The sequence below is a fragment of the Festucalex cinctus genome, chromosome 2 (genome assembly GCF_051991245.1).
Source record: "Festucalex cinctus isolate MCC-2025b chromosome 2, RoL_Fcin_1.0, whole genome shotgun sequence".
Classification (NCBI taxonomy): Eukaryota; Metazoa; Chordata; class Actinopteri; order Syngnathiformes; family Syngnathidae; genus Festucalex; species Festucalex cinctus.
This window is the reverse complement of record NC_135412.1, coordinates 11,484,124-11,501,418: the sequence shown is the minus strand read 5'-3', so window position 1 is coordinate 11,501,418 and position 17,295 is coordinate 11,484,124. Positions and strand designations below refer to the sequence as shown.

The following is a 17,295-nucleotide window of genomic DNA, read 5'->3' as shown; positions in this document are numbered from 1 at the left end:
CACAAAACAACAGCGGCATCTGTGGCAGGTAATGATCCCCTCTCCAAAAATCTGTCTAATGATGGTCCTCGACCATTTGTTGCAGTTAAAATCACTGTTGCTCGCTGGCAGTTTGTCCTCGAGCAACATGTGCGGCACGAGTTGTGCGAGCAGCTTGGTGGAGTTACAGCCGCGGATCAGCGGTCAACCGGGTTGACGTGACACCCATGCAGCTTTTATTTACTGCTAAGCCGGTCTGCTGCCGTAAATTGGGCCCGCGTGGTGCCGAAGGTCAGCTGCGAATTGGGGATCGTTGCATCAGATAATGAGCACAATAAGCTCTGGTTGCAACATACTGTAATTATCACAGAAGATAAGAACGCACAGGGACAACAACGCAATGTTCCGCAACTTGGCCCAGGTCTTTAACGCATTACAGACATTTGAATTCATTAACACATTAACTGCCAGCAGTTCAAAGCAGAGTTGCTCATATTGCCAACTGTTTTAGAGCATTTGACAGCGCTTTCAAAACCCACAGAATATTGTCTTCTGCAGTAATATCAAATCTAATACCAAACCTTCCGTAACAATGTTTAAACTCTCTTCTTTTACAATCTTTAATAATCAGTAGAACATGAGTATGTTTCTCAAAAAACACAGCAGAAAAAACGAGAACAATGACTTGGACACTTACATTTTGAGTGACACTATCCTACAATCATGCAGAATGGCTGATTGCTACCACACTACGCTCCGCCTCTTAAAGGCACAGGTATACTGTATATCCAGATAACATAATACATTTTATACATATTTTCTATGCAGGTATATGGTCTGTATAGTGCAGATTTTTGCCTATTTCAGGTGGATCTGGAGCATATGTTCCACACCAAACATTAGAATTAAGCTTGTAATTTTTTTACTTTTCATACACAGTACTTATTGTTATTTTTTTTTATTGTATTCAACTTTTAAGTAATTACGTAATTTGCATTTAATCTTCAACTGGTTGCATTTAAATTTTTATTGAAATATAATTTTTTATATACTGTATATTTTATATATAATGTGCAATATATTTTTAATTCAATAATTATAAAGGGGCTTAAAGTCAACCCAAAATTTGTTTTACAATATGTTCTATGCAGTCCGCTAGTCTCAACATGGTATTTTAATGAATATTGCATTTGTGGAATGTGAATAAAGCAGTACAATCCACCAGGGTCATTTTGCGACTTGCTGTCGACATCTTACGAACATCACATGACCAAAGCCATAAAACAGGTGAGCCGTGATTGGTCATTAGAGCTCTGCGCAACTGTGATGTCATTTTCAGTCGCCAGCAAGTGGCAAAATGGCCGCCCCCCTGAGATGGATAAAACGGCTGGATTTTCTTGTTTAATCCATATTCTACAAACGTAATATTAATCAGATTGCTTTGTTTAGACGAATGGTGTCAAACACAACTTATTATTGTAAAGAAAATCATTTTGAGGTGGTACTTGATGTAAAAAGTGTGAGAACAACTACTTTAAAGCTTATGGGAGAGGTAAAACTATTCACTGTTTTTCACTCAAGTCCCACCACGAATGACAACATCACACTTGTTGTCTAAAAGCCTCAGTGACATGTTCAAACCCAATCTGCAAGGGACACGCAGCTCTTCCAACCACGGGGGATCCCTCCCTTGATCCCGTCTTCCGTGCGCCGGCTTTAGTAAACACGCTAATAGCGGCGCCATGTTGGTGTGGTCTCCATGTTAACATTGTGGCTGTCAAAGGCCATCATGCCCCTTCAAAGGATGATGGCTCTCTAAAGTGGGCTCTCTCGGTAGCAGCCATTTTCCACTTGACTGGTCCCACACACTAGGGGGACTGGTAGCCCCTAGCAGCTGGGCCCGACTGCCCACTGGGGGCGGGGAGAAGGAGATGAATGGGCTGGAGTGGACTAATGGCGAGCATGGAAGGACGTCTATTTGCATCAAGAGGTGTTGGCAATTTGTCCTTCCATGTCCCCTTCAAAAGACCTCTGATGACGCAGTTACTGCTCAGGTGTTACAAAATGTAAGTGCAGCCGGTCATTAACGCCGCCACTTCGTCAAACACGACAGTCAAAAGGAGGCGTCGTCACAGAGAACAGAATGATTGACAAAATCTCAGCAAGAACGTTTTTGTCGTGTCCCGACATGACTGATAATGTAACTATGAGCCCCAATGTGTCAGCACTGGGGTCTGCATTTTCATAAATCATTTCTTGACACCACATCAGGGCGGCTGGCAGTCTGTAAATTGCCTCTGCGTTGACAATACAAAAAGAGCTCCGTTGGGATTGACGGAGTTCAGTGTCTTATTTGCGGCTGCAAAATTAGCTTGACCTTTTCCCAAACGGTGATCACGGCGGCCTGCGTATGAACCCAACGCAAGTCAGACGTCAACGCAAACAATTTTATGGAGAGCATCCAGCGCCATGAGCCAGCCGTGGGCTCGGCTCTGCTCGGCGCGACGTGGAGGTAATAATTAGCTCGCTGCGGCGGGGCAACATGTTTGCACCCCGTCCTGCTGGGAAGCTCTGTAATTGGTCCCCTCATGTGGCACCATCGGGCCCTAGAACAAAGAGTTCCCTGAGGGGAGATCCATGCTGACCCGTGCTGAACCCCCCCCACAACAATGACAGGCAGGAAGCATTTACATATGCTGACAGACTTGTCTCTTCCTATGGTGAAGTGCTCGCCACTTCATTAAAGCAACATCAATACCCGCTGATAGAAAACGAGGAGTGGGCCTGGATGCGTCGCTGTCCGCCGAAAAGACACCGGCCCGTCACATTCAATTTCAAATAAATGGACAAGGTTTATCAAATGGCAAGTATGTGGCGGAGGCTCCGTGATGGCGTATTGTCCGAATGCATCAGCAGCCTGCAAGCTGTTCACCTGAACATCAGCTGCCAAAAGCGTGAGCGCCTCCGGCTTCCGCTAAGCAAATTTGCCTCACACCAGAAAGCATTTTGTTGTCATTTTTGCCATGCTCCCTTTCCTACTTTTGTATTTGTAATTCTTTTTCATGTGATGACAGCCTATCAGCATTTATTCCATATTCTTAAAATCCAGCTCAAGATCCATGTACTAGTACGTCCCTTTCACTAGTATGGCAGGAAAACTACTTTTAGAACAACCGTGCATCGATAGACATTTCTGCACACTAATACGATAGCTTTGGCTTAATAAGACAGTCTACATGTTACTAGTAGTACTCCTGAATCACTAGATGTCAACTAGTATAATCTTATAATGTCACTTCTGACCTATTAGCACACAGTTGTCATCCCCTGGATAGTTTTGCCTCATTATTAACATTTTGTTGTCCTACGAGTGTGCTATAGTTGTTTACTAGTACGCTAAATTGTCTGACTAGTGGGGACAAAAAAAGACACTAGTGTTAATGAATCGCGGGGTGCTGGAGCCTATCCCAGCCAGCCTCGGGCAGTACGTGGAATAATGTTATGAATGGAAGTGATCGCTGTAGGTTCATTTTATTATGTACATCTGTTGGCATGATTATTGATTTCTATTTCATGGATTTAACTTATTGTAGGGGAGGGGGCGTTATTCTACTACTGTAATAAATTGAGAATAAATGCTCATGTAGCTTTATGGAAAGCCGTTAGCGTATTAACTCGATATCCTTGATATATCCAGCCTAAGGTCATACTGGTTTGAGAAAGATGAAACAAATAAACGCAATAATAGTAAGACGTAGTCAATCTACTAATGCGCTCTACTCATTCTACTTTCTCACCACATTTTCTTACTAGTGAGGATAAACAGCGCACTCATACATTGACCTTAATCTGGATATCAAGGCTGTGGAATGAACGCTCAAAGGGCTTTCCGTAGACGAGGCAAAGTCACACACAGGTGACGCATCTGTCGATTCAGCACGGCGAGCTGCAGCAGCGCTGGCGGCTTCACGCAATCATTGCTTTGCATTCAAGCCGCTGCAAATTATCTTATCCTCCTTTCCGTCCCGCTCATTTAGCTAAGAGGCGCACTGGGGGAAGCCAGGCCGTGCGGACGCACGCGGAAGGGGGGTCTCCACTCTCGGGGAAGGCGCCTGACGTCCTGACCAGATGGACCTCTTGGTGGCGGAGTATGCCGAGCGGTCGCACGGCAGAGGAGAGCGCAGGATCTCGCGGGAGCCAACACTCGGCATCCAGGTGGCCCCGGCCCCTCCTGACCAGCTGGAGAAGCGAAGGGACCATCTGACACCGGCGGGGAAATGAGTCACTTTTTGTTTTGTCTCCACACAAAGGCCCACAGCTAATCAAGGAATTTGGCTAATGAAGCTGAAAGGCAAAATCCTTTTGACTGCATCAACAGCGTAAATGTGTTCAAGGTCATGTTACGAACAGATTTGGGATACTATTTAGCTCTTTAATTGCATACTGTTCATTTTCCAGGCACACGCGGGGCCTCATTTACTAAAGGTTTGCACCTGCAAAAGCAGATGTCAACTTGATTGTGCACACAAACAGATGTGGAAGCTGGGCTAGGAACCGGCTGCAACCAGGATTGCGCCTGTTGAGCATGCGAACTTGCAGTGTTTTGAGTAAGAGTATATCGCAAGCCCAATTAAATCATTCAAGTTATTTGTCAAACCTTTGGCACCAACGACCACCTTGAAAAACTGAGCGCGTCATCTACCACCATAATGGCCAACATCAAAATGTAGCAATCAAAAGGTAAGTTGTATTGTCGAAAGCAGCTAAATAGTCCAAATAGCCCATATTTTGTGAGGAAAATCACTAAATGTTATACGTGTGTTGGTAAAGGTTTCAAATTTGGGCAGGGTATCAAAGTAGGAGTTCTAATTAGGGTGGAGTTTTAAAGTATGGTTTCAACTTGGGTTGGGGTTTCAAATAAAGGTTAGGGTTTCCAACTAGGGTTGGGGTTTCGAACTTGGGTTGGGGCGTCAAATTAGGATTTCGAACTAGAGATAGGGCTTCAAAATTTGGTTTCAAACTAGTATTAATGTTTCAAAGTAGGGTTTCAAATTAGGGTGTCAAACTAGGGTTAGGGTTTCAGATTAGGGTTTTAAACTAGGGTTAGGGTTTCAGAGTAGAATTTCAAACTAGAGTTAGGGTTTGTAATTAGGATTTTGAGCATGTGTTGGGGTGTCAATGCAAGGTTTTACGGAGGTTTCTAGAGTTATTTCTTGAATGACATGGATTTGAGGCCAAAGTTGTTGTAAGGGTTATGTTTACTGTCATGACTCGGGTCATGCAAGGGTTGCGTTATGTTTGGGTCATGACCTTGTGGTTAAGTGTCTGTTTTGAAGTGAGGTCAAGTGTCTGTTTTGGACTGATGTAACCAGCATCTAGTGTCAACTGGTAAGACGCTATGTGATGTCAGAAGCTCTGTGATGTCAAGAATCTTTAATATCTTTATCTGGTCAACAGCCAATCAGAAAATACCATCTTACCCACATGTCTAGCCACAACCAATCAGATCGATTCGCTGTCTATATAAGCCTGACTGAGAAGTGTGTGTTTTTGTCGGATTATTAACTCTGTTCCTCTGTTCAGCTATCATTGTTTCTCGTCTAGTCAAGTTTGTTCCACGCCTCTCGGTGTGAATAAATAGTTAAGGTCTTATTTGTGTCTGCGTATTTGGGATCCAACCCCAGAACATAACAAAAGTGAAGGTTTTGAAGCAAGATTTCAACACAGTTCTGTCTATTGAAAATTGAAGTTGTATTTGTTGATATTTTGTGTGGTTTGGGTTCATCCTCCGAGAAATGCAGTAAAGACGTCCGAGTGAGAAAATCCCAGGTGCGCTTGTCGACAACTGACCAACATCCGTCCAACATCCTGGAGGTTGCGTGGGCCAATCGGGGCTCAATTTGCCCTCCTTATCTTTTTGGTTTTATTCAGCTGGTCGGGGTCAGGGGATCTCCCAAGTGACCAGCAGCGGAAGCAACAGCCCCCGCTGAGTAGTAGTAATTAGATTTGTGACCTGAAGTTGAAGCGCATGTGGTTTATGCAGCAGGACAATTCAAAGCACACCGAGGTAACCTATTTTAAAAAAAAAAAAAAAAAAAAAAAAAAAAAAAAAAAAGTGAAGTGAATCCAATTGAAATGCTGTGGCATGACCTTAAAACGTCCATTCATCTTTAAAACCTCCAATTGTTGCTGAATTAAAACAATTCTGCGAGGAAGAGCAGACAAAATATTTCCACAGAGATGTTGAAAACACATTGATAGAATATGTTTGAGTTACTGTTGATGCTATTAGATTCAGGGGGCGAATACAATTTTATACAGGGATAATCAAAAACTCAATTTTCTGTTTACATGGGTATTTGTTTGATCACACACATTGTCAGAGCAGTGACATTTTCAGTGTTTCAACAATGTTGATTTTATCCCCCTTAGCAAACGTGCTTGAACAGCAATGCCTTTAGTATGAGTTCACTGAACTGTAGTAACAACAATTAGAGGTATCCTTGCGCCATCTAGTGTTGAAACAACATTTTCATGAATTGGAACAGAATTTCTGTCGTTTTTGAGTATTTTATAGTAACTTAAAAGTCACCACTGTGTAACAAAGATGATTTTTATATGAACCTCTAAGTATGCATATAATTGAAAACATTTAGAAATATTTAGTATTTTCTATATCCACCAGCTGTTGCTGTTTTTTTTTTTTTTTTTGTGTATGGCAATGAACGTGAAGCAAGCTTTAAACCCAATTGAACAAGATAAAACGATGTGGTCAACATGCAAAATGTTATGTTCAAATGAATAGATGTGAAATGTGAGAGATAGGACAAATAAAAGGTAAAAATACTGGAATATGCAGTTTTATTACAATATATATTTAAAAAAAATGAGAATTCAAAATCGATAGATGGCTAAAATATATCAGATTACATTAACAGTGCAGTACCCCAGCCTTTATTAATTTTGCAACAAAATAAATAAACCTGTACTTATCCCAAACAAGTCTAAAACCACATGAGAGTTGTCAGAGTGGACATTTGGTGTTGCAAATGTCGCCAGCCTTGAAGAGCATCAGGACGTTGACCAGCGGGAACATGACGACAGAGCCCACCAGCGACCCCGCTTGCACTGCTGCTCCACACCAAACGAGGGCGCTGCGACTGTGGTCACGCAGGATAACGCCCACCATCACTTTGACGTAAGAAAGAGTTCCGGTGAAGAGGAGCCACGAGAGGACCTGTCAAAGGCAAAATGGACAACGTTGGGCTTGGACGATTTCCCATAAATTACCTACTATTTATTTAAAACAACAGATATAAACAGTTAACACCAATGCTGGCCCAAGCCTCCAAGGGGCCTTAGGCAAAATTTGATTTTGGGGTCCCTTATCCGCCATTAATAGCCATTATTTGTCTTTCATACTCCAATAAACGTATTTCATGTTCTACTCTTTCATTATGAAGGGTTATGGTTTTAGGGTTTAGATTTAGGGGACCTATTTGTGAGACTTCTTGTAGTTGGATTGCAACCCACACGTCAAAGTAGACAACTGGTTTGCAAACTTGAAGGCAAATCTTTGAAGTACTGCAATCTTTGGCAAATTCAGGAAATATCCCTACTGGCGACACAGATCCCCAAAGAGAAGCCAGTCTTTTTTTTTTCTTTTTTTTTTTTTGTTCCAGCCAGCCCGCCCATCAGTCAGTCAGTCCATCAGTCAGACTGTCCAGGTACCAGACGGTTCCATACGTTTTCAGCCGCTTCCATCCATTTTCAACCGGTTCCAGACGGTTTCATCCGGTTCCACCTGATTCCATCCAGTTTCAGCCGGTTCCACCCAGGTCCTCTGGTATCATCCTGTTCCGGCCGGTTCCAGCTGGTTCCAGCCAGCCCGCCTGTCAGTCACTTCATCAGTCAGTCCATCCGTCAGTCAGAGTATCTCTGTCTCTCTCTCCCTCTGGCCCCCTTGATGGCCACGGGGCCCATAGTTTGCTTATGTCTTAACACTTGTGCTATGATCAGAATTGCTAAACACTGTTTGGTTAAGTTGAACGTTGCCATTTCCTGGCTAATGCCGCCAGCAGATGTTATGTTCACGCTGTGTTTACGCAACAAGTTTGCGTCTCACTCACAATGATGACTTCTCCCGCCACGTAGCCCTGAAGTAACGGACAGGGGCTCATAGCAGCCATGGCCATGTTATAGCCGCCAAAGCCTGTCCCCAACAGCACCAGCACGCCCAGAAACACAAGAGACCTGAAAGCACAAGGAAGCAGAAAATTACCTAATAATTATTAATCACATACTGTTAGCATTAGGGCTATAATATTATTATATATTATTGGGCCTACATTACGCCAAAGCAATGGATTCCAAATTGAAACACTCAATATGTGACTAAATTTAATTACCATTTAGGAATTACAGTATAGCAGTTTTATGCAGCGTACCAAATAGTTCGACAATCATATCTCGAGTTTTTATGTCACGTGTCCAAATATTTTTGGACCTAACCAGGCACCTGAGAAAAGAAGTGTCTTTTTTTTTTTTTTTAACCGCAATGGTTTAAGATTAGTAATTCTTATTTTATTATATTTATTTTTAGATCCTGTTATTTGCAGGAAAAACTTTCCTAGTCATTGTTTTTACACAGGGCAAAGAAATAAAAAATATTTTGGTGCTTTCTTGTTCCATTTTGTTGCTTTGTTTTAATTCATTGCTAGTGTATGAGATATCCTGTTTTGTTGGTGGTCCTCAAATGCACCTTTTCTGTGAGAACAAGAAAATCTGATATTGCTTTAATTAATGTAATAAAAAAAAAAAAAAAAAAACACTGAAACACAGGCCTGTGTCTGATTAGTAATTAGTATAAAAGCTGTCATTAAACTTGGAATCAGTCATTTGGCCTATTTAAAAGGTGACGTGTGTACTACAATAAATATGGGCCAAAGGAAGAGGAGTGAGTCATTTCAGGAGATTAAAAAGAAAATTATAAACAAGCTAAAGACTATAAGACCATCTCCAATCATCTTGATGTTTTCGTGGCTACAGTTGCACTTATTCAGACATTTGAGACCTTAAAAAGGTGATCTTAACTCTTTGAATGCCAAAAACCTTTAATAATGATGAGTAAAATCAGGACGTATGCCGCCATAAAGGTTAAATGACGTCAATTATGTTTTTTGTTTTTGTTTTTATCACTGGGAAGTGCAACGTATGTGCAGCACTGGATGGAGTTGTGGAATCAAAAACACCCACTAACTATGGCCAGCAGATGGCAGCATTGTATCTCTTTTCAATGGGATGCTGGTGTATGGAATTACAATGAAACATGACGGAATCTGATGAAATAGTTAACATTTTCAAGGATGATGTGAATGATCAAAGCCTTTGTCACGTTAAACCAAATTAGTGTCACTCAGCAAAAAAAATATTAATGTCAAAGTCACTGTTGTGGAGAAAATGTATCTTTTAACAAAAAACTTGTTTTCTCCTTTTCAATTTTTGCTCAATGTCACACAAATTACCTATTTTCAAATGGCGATTTCTAAAGAATGGAATAAGATAGAAACATATTGTTTTTCTAATGAAAGAATGTAATGTAATCTTTCCGTTGGTACCCACATTGTACATGCAGTTAAAAGCACACAATATTCTGTTTGCCTTGAAAGATGAGTTAAAATGCTCGAAATTGGCTGGCACTGTGGGGGTTGTTTTTTGGATAACGTGTGACAGTAAAAGAGTTTTAATGGCTTGTACCGTTTATGTGACGTGCATTTTTGTGTTTAACCTAGCAAGTTATTAAAGCTATTATGCTAGCTGATGCTACTGAGGAGCCTAATGAATGACTAATTGACGTACTATGTAACACGGGATTATGTACATGTTAGATTGTGTACATTTTTGTGCGAGTGCTCTAACGGTACCTGTTTTGGAAAAACATTGCAATGGTGCAAGCGACCGGGTTGGCCACTGAAGCCAGAGCAGCCGAGAGGTGATAGGCCAGGTTGCCATACGGCATGCAGGAGTACGTCTGCACGGAGGGCAGCACGCCGTTGGTGGCGCCATTGGCCCACACCACCAGGAAATAGATGAAGGTCAGCTGGTATACGGAGTGAGTGGGATTTACAAGCGAAGGCCTTGTATGGCTCCCCTCCTCATTTTGACATTTTAGATCGATTCCATCAATCTCCGCCGCGGGGTTGTCCAGACCGGAGCAGACCGACTCCGCCGAGGTCTCTATCAGGTTTTCGTCAGAAGGTCGATGAAGCCTGTTGAGTATGACGAAAGCAGCCAGGCTTACGCACATCATGGCTGTCAGGATGATGAAGAACACCTCCGTGGAAAAGTTGGGAGGGAGATAAACAGTCTGGAGGAACCACATGTCACTAGAGTGGTTTTCTTCTGTCCCCTGAGTTGCGTTAACACATTTAGCCACGCCCACACCTTGGGCCAGAGCGACAACGCCGGGAATGAAGCCGCTCAGCCCCTCCCCGATAAAGTAAGTGGTGATGTACTTAGCCGGAAGCTGCATCATGAAAGGCAGGAAAGTGACAGACGAGGTGCAGTCCACCAGCGAGAGGAAGAAAGTGATGATGAAGAAGGCGGTGCTGTGCGGCGCACCGGCCACCACGCTGGTGCGGTCCCAGAAGAAGGCGAGCAGGACGCAGGACAGCACGCCGACCGAGAGGAGGGCGTAGATGACGGCCCGCTCGTTCAGGCGGCCCGGGCCGACTTTGTGCGTGAGCGTGATCAGCAAAGGTCCCAGGTTGGCCATCTGGATGATGACGGTCAGGTAGGAGGGCAGATCCCAGCCTTCGGGGAGGGCGTTGACCATGAGCGGTAGCTCCACCCACAGGCCGTTGACGGCCACCCAGGAGCCCAGGCCAAAGGCGCAGGCCAGCACGTGGACCAAAAGTGCCATCCTGGCCCAACTACGACGATGAAATTCCTCTTGTGCTGCCTGTCAAACCTGAAGGACAAAATAATAAGCTGTTATATAAACAAAGTAAATTACACATCGTGTATTTAATAGTGATGTTTGCTTTTTTTCAAGACCGATACCGAATATTAAGTAGTGAAGGGGGGCAATAACCGATATTTCAAGCCGATATTCATTTGCAGTAAAAGAGAAAATATTAGTGAAAAAAAACGTTTTCTTTTAATTTTAAACTATATTGGCAGCTTTATTTAAAAATTATAACAAAAATTGCAGGGAGCTTCCAACTTCATCAGCATGTGTTAAGGTAAATTAAAAAACGAAGCAAGTAAATTGTTCCCTAAAGTTTTCTGCTGTGAATAAAGTTTTCCAAAATTTCAACAAAATTTGTTAATTTTAACTTTTTTTTATTATTTAAAAAAAATAATAATAAAGCATTGGTAATTATTACAAAAACGGCCAGTAGGTGGCAGCAGAGTATAAGAGATCAAGCAGGGCCATGTTTTAAACAGATTTGTGAATAATGATGAAACTTAGCTGTATTCTAATGCTAATTGCCGCAAAACGGAAACAGATAGGAATATAGCGGTCCCGTCGCCATGGGCGGGCCTTGGGGGTCCGTGCCCGCCCTGTCAGTCAGCCGTGCCCGCCCTAGCAAGATGACTCACTAACTATTCGTCCTATCAGTCACGTAAACTTGCGCCTTCTGGTTCAAGTAAAGCATGGCGTGCCAGCCAACCACATACCTCCTTTCAAGTTTGGCTTTGATTGACAACTAAGGCTAGCCAATTACAATCCGGATCACGAGGGCTGGGGTGGGGTGGGGTGGATGACGCGCTCTGCAGACGTGCCTTAGCCAAATCTACTTCCGAGTAGATAGTGCGCATTTGCCGGCTGGCGCTGGCACAAAGACTGAGCAGTGAGCACGTCGTGCCGCTTTAATGGAAGCCACCAAACGCCAAACCTCGATCCAGGATGACACAGTTGACATCAGTGGGAATCCTGAGTCCACTGGTTACGTTTACAAGTGAGTGTCAAACTTTTCTTTTAATTAGTCAAGCCACACAGCACGGATGAATTGTAGCAATACACAGTATGCTGTTAACAGACCCAAGCAGTCACACATACACAACAACAACTAAGGAGCATAAAATTATTCATCACTAAAGCAGTTGCAGTACAATGTGAGTTGAATTCTCTTTTTTTATTGCCAAGTTTGTTCATGTTGATGACTGTCACTAAGTTCTAATTTAAAAAAAAACAGCACTTTACACATCCTTTTGGATTGATATTCTGCTTAGTTTTTCACTGAACCCATATGTTGTTTCTGTATATCATCGACATAACTCAACCTTATTTCTAAATCACTTTAAAACATCAATTGCTGCATACAAAGTGCTGTGCATGGAATAGAAATTCGTCTTTTAGTAGACACAAGTGAAATAAAATAACACAAAATAAAATTAATTAGAGTAAATATAAGTAGATAAGTATACACGCAAATAAAATTAATACTAAAAAAGAAATCTGTATAAGTATAGAAATAAAATAACACAAAATACAGAAGCCACCATGAAAAAAGTAAAATGATGTGAAGTCTCATGCTGAGTCAAAGATCAAAGAATAGAGATGTCTGGCAAAAATGAAATCCATATCGTACAGCCCTATTCCAACATGCAAATGAAGGCAACTGCTAGCCAATTCCAGATAGAAGGGGCTGGGTCACAGAGTCATTCATTCGGACATAGTTGTTTATAGAAGTGAAGAGTGGATTTGTTTCAAATGAACTTTTGAGTTGAATAAATGCAAAATGAACTACACATTTTTTTCAGTTTGTCTTTTAGATTTCAGATTTCCGCTTTTAAGTGACAGAAAATATTTCTGAGCACTTTTGCAGTTGTCACAATGCCGCTGTTCAACCTGATGAACATTAGATTTAGGTTGATGAAGTGTGCCCCCCCCCCACAAAAGGTAATGCCCCCCCCCCCCCCCCCCCCCCCCACCCACACACAATTTCTTTCTGGTGATGGGTCTGTAGCCTACCGTTTTCCTGACGAAAGAAGAAACTCTAATCTTTATTTTGATAAGTTCCATGTTTTTATAGCAATAGAACACAATAATCTGGAGGACTTGCAAAATCAGCCAAATCCAGTAAAACAGCCAAGGAGCAAAGGGGGTTGCTTCAGTGAAAATTGCGGGGAATGAATGAGTTAAAAATAAAAAGTGCGTGGAGTTCCCAGTGTCCACATCATTTATTATAAAGTGGAAATTCTATCTCAGTGAGCGACAAACACGTGCGAATGTACGCTAATTTGGGGTTTGGGGTAATTTGGGGTTCGTAAAAAGTTTCAAAAGATCTTCACAGACGGTGAACAATTGCCTGAATATGTTCGAAATGTCGTTGCGACAAGTCAAAACTGTGAACATCTTACAAATCATGATGAAAACCGAACATTCGCTACGTTCGCAAGCATTCAATACTCAGTGAGATACCAGCTTTTTCAGCCTTCAGTCTTAGAAGTTCTAATGCCGATATTTGTCATTTTGGCCGATAATAATCGGCCCGGCTAATAATTGGTCTATCTCTAGTATTTAAAATAACTTCACAGCTTAGCTGCTAACAATAAATAGCATCTACAATATGTTGCGGTGCTAAAACCCTTAAAAGCAGAAGTCGTAGTTAAAACATTTCTTTGCAATATGTTCAATGTGTCCCTATTAGACTAAAAATTGTATTCTGATTAATATTGACTCTATGGAATATTAATTAAGCAGAATAATCCACCCACTTTCATCCATCTAAGGGGGCAGCCATTTTGTCCTGACGTCAAGGTTCCTTATGGTCTCAGTTTGTGAATGTGACGAATGTGAAAGGTGGCAGGACTTTATCCTCTGCAAAGAAGCCTACTGTATTTTAAAGTTTGTTTTTCCACAAGTATCTATACGTCTACTTATATTACTTTTATATTAAATTACCCCAAATTCCCAGTGAATTCCAATGAAAAGTTTCCAACGTTGAATATTTCCAAAATTCCCTAACTTCCCAAGACCCCTTACCACAAAATTTCCAATGTAATTGTTACCAAAGCTATAAATAGCTACATGTGAGCTGAGATGAGCGAAATCACTCTCAGAGTGAATTTGTGGGAGAATGACACTGAAGCCCAACAGAATGTCAAGATAGTCAAGATGTCCGCTCAGCTGAAGCTTAAAGAATGTGAGCTGGTTGTCCCGAATGCACAAAGACACGCTAGTGACGCTCATTGAGTAAATAAAGCATGCAAGCTTGTGCTCAAGTCACAAAATTACTCACAAGTTTGCCTGTGCTGTCCCTGCGGGCCTCGGAGACGACTTGGTGTCATCACGCTAGGACGTGAGTGAGTGAGTGAGTGGGATCACATGGCTCCCGCGTGGGTCAGAGTCCAGGCCAGGCTGTGTGAGCTGCATAACACAGGGCACGTCTCTCATAATTAGGTCAAGTCAGACATTTTGTATGGGTCCTTTTTTTTTCTTTTTTCTTTTTTTAACAAGTCGCATGATGATGACATCACATTTCAAATGCTTGTTGACTTTTCCTCTAGGTTGGATTGGAACTTTAAAGACCCTGTAAAGTCAATTCAGAGATTTGGCTTTAGCCTAGATACATTATAGATGTTTCAAGGTCCAAACCTCTACACTACAATATAGCAGTTTGCAATATTTCTAAAGAATACTTTGTACTCACCAGAGATGCTGATGCAGCAGACCTCCTGTCTTTGCTCTCTGAAAGTGCCCCCCTCCCCTCCAAAAAAATTAATTAATAAATAAATAAATTTCTGGGTTGAAACAAGCCAACTAAAGAACGGTATTGGTTGACCTAGCATGGGGTGGAAAAGCCCCATGCAGTGGACTATATTCCCGCCACCAAGGAAATGTAGCACATACAGTCGATTTGTGTGGCTCAAAAATAGATACATGTAGTCTTAAGAAAGATTTTGAGTCTTTGTGCGAATCATTTTTTCGCCCATTTCAATTTATCCCTCTGTGGGAGTGGAGGGTGTGTGGATGCCACCCCTCAGCCGAATGCTTGGGGAGTGACCGCGCACAGTCTACGAATGGGCTAACCATTTAGCTAGCCTGCGTTTTGAGTGCCTCTAAACATCAGCTGTGGCCTATTAATGTGCTTGTTACATGTTTATTTTCTTACTGCTTGTTCAATAAAACCATTGAAAGTGTAGCAGTGGCTTTGACTACCTGTGGGGGGATGACGGTTGAATAGCTGTGTACTAGTGACCCTAATTTATGAAAGAATTAGACTGTGTGTCATTTGCTGTTTTGAATGTCTGATACAGCACTCAAGTGGAAATACAGTTTCACCCACAAGCAAGACAGCTTAACTCGTGATTTTTATTTATTTATTTTATTTTATTTTTTGGGGGGGGGGGTTCACTTCTTCTTTACCTTCCCTGCCGTCTTCATGCCTCTGTGCTCTAAAGTGTGTTTGCTAAAGTTTTATGGTTGCATGAGTCTTTGTGACAGAGCAATCGATTTTATATGTTATCAAGAGGTTTGATAACAGCTTCACCCTTTTAAGACATCAGCTTACTAATAAAATACACAAAGCAAGAATGTGTAGCACGAATGGAGAAGTCAAAATACGTTGCATTTCACTTCCAACTACATTTTGGTAGCAATTTTGATCCGTGCATAAAATGCCTACAAAAATATTCACAGTCCACTGATTGTCCCACCTGTAATGATAGCAGTTAAATCATTATCCACTAGTTGGCAGTATAGCCTTATGTTTGTGTGTTACATGTGAGCTGAGATGAGCGAAATCACTCTCAGAGTGAATTTGTGGGAGAATGACACTGAAGCCCAACAGAATGTCAAGATAGTCAAGATGTCCGCTCAGCTGAAGCTTAAAGAATGTGAGCTGGTTGTAATAAAATACACAAAGCAAGAATGTGTAGCACGAATGGAGAAGTCAAAATACGTTGCATTTCACTTCCAACTACATTTTGGTAGCAATTTTGATCCGTGCATAAAATGCCTACAAAAATATTCACAGTCCACTGATTGTCCCACCTGTAATGATAGCAGTTAAATCATTATCCACTAGTTGGCAGTATAGCCTTATGTTTGTGTGTTCGGACACAGAACGAGAGTTACCAGGTTGAACCAAGGTGAAATGGCTGTGCTTGAATAAATAGCAATCAGCTGATAACAGATGTTCTTGCATCATTTCTTGAATAATAGAAGGCAGAACATTACACCACCCAACTAAGTGGGGTGAAATTTGTTCTCCGCATTTGACCCACCCACTGAGGGAGTTGTGAGCAGCAGTAGTGGCTGCGCTTGAGAATCATTTGGTGATAGAACCCCACAATTCCAACCCGTAATGCTGAGTGTCAAGTGTCAAGGGAGGAAAATGGGTCCCATTTTTATAGTCTTTGGTATGACCTGGCCAACGATTGAACCCACAACCTCCCCAGTCTCAGGACAGACACTCTACCACTAGGTCACAGAGCTGGTTACGCCTATCGAGACATACATTTCCATTTTTAAACACTATATTTGTTATATTGTAACACATTTATAACACAATAATTGATACAATAAATATATTTCCAAGTGATCTATCTTGACTTACTTTCTATTGTAACCAATAAAATTGGTATGCCCGCCGTAACCACCCGGAATGGTCAATGTCTGACAAATCTATTAGTTAATCAAGCCAAAATGAGCTTTACCTACTAGATTGTTTTTGTTGTTGTTTTAACCAATAAATTTTTAAATTTTTAAACTCACTCATTGATTTTGATTGAGTTGTGTTATTCAAATGAGTATTGTTTGTTGATTTTTTGCCACTTTTTATCCCCCCATAGGTTCTTACCCCAAACAATTTTTGTTGTACCACTGTAATGTGCTTTGTGTCAACATGCTATTAGCATGAATATTGTGTGGTTAGATCACTGACCTGCATATGTGACTGGATAGCCGATAGCCCATACACGCCATTGCAAGCCGTTGAAGTCACAGGGCGGCCATCTTGTTACTCCCACTTCGCAGGCAGATGATTGTATAAACTATACGGTATACGTATAGATGAGACGTATACAACTCGTAGGCAGTTAGTATAAGAGGCCGGAGGCAGGGTGGAAGGTTTGGCCGGGGTGGTCACTATTTTTTAACAAGGGAGAAAAAAATTAATTAACAAGTGAATGGTATGTGCTGCTTTGAAGACCACCTTTTTCTTTTATCGCTCAGTTCCTTAGACCCCAGTATTAGATTAGGCAGAGGCATCTTTTGTTGAATTAGTTATAATTCTTATCTATCTATCTATCTATCTATCTATATATATATATATATATATATATATATATATATATATATATATA

General features: G+C 41.5%; 1 protein-coding gene across 3 annotated transcripts; it reads right to left on the bottom strand.

Annotated features, from left to right (window-relative positions):
• Positions 1–6,907: 6,907 nt before the first annotated feature.
• Positions 6,908–16,950, bottom strand: slc52a3-1 (solute carrier family 52 member 3-1). 3 transcript variants are annotated; one of them, XM_077515237.1, is made up of 5 exons: positions 16,875–16,950; positions 14,229–14,356; positions 9,903–10,948; positions 8,109–8,232; positions 6,908–7,216 (listed from the first exon to the last, which is right to left on the bottom strand). In XM_077515237.1, the coding sequence occupies exons 3-5, from the start codon at positions 10,898–10,900 to the stop codon at positions 7,004–7,006; spliced, it is 1,335 nt and encodes a 444-aa protein (XP_077371363.1). In that variant the 5' UTR covers positions 10,901–10,948; positions 14,229–14,356; positions 16,875–16,950; the 3' UTR covers positions 6,908–7,003. The 3 variants fall into 3 exon arrangements, with proteins under 3 accessions (XP_077371363.1, XP_077371362.1, XP_077371360.1); XM_077515236.1 differs by lacking the exon at positions 16,875–16,950 and adding an exon at positions 14,640–14,758; XM_077515234.1 differs by lacking the exon at positions 16,875–16,950 and having other exon boundaries at positions 14,229–14,367.
• Positions 16,951–17,295: the final 345 nt, after the last annotated feature.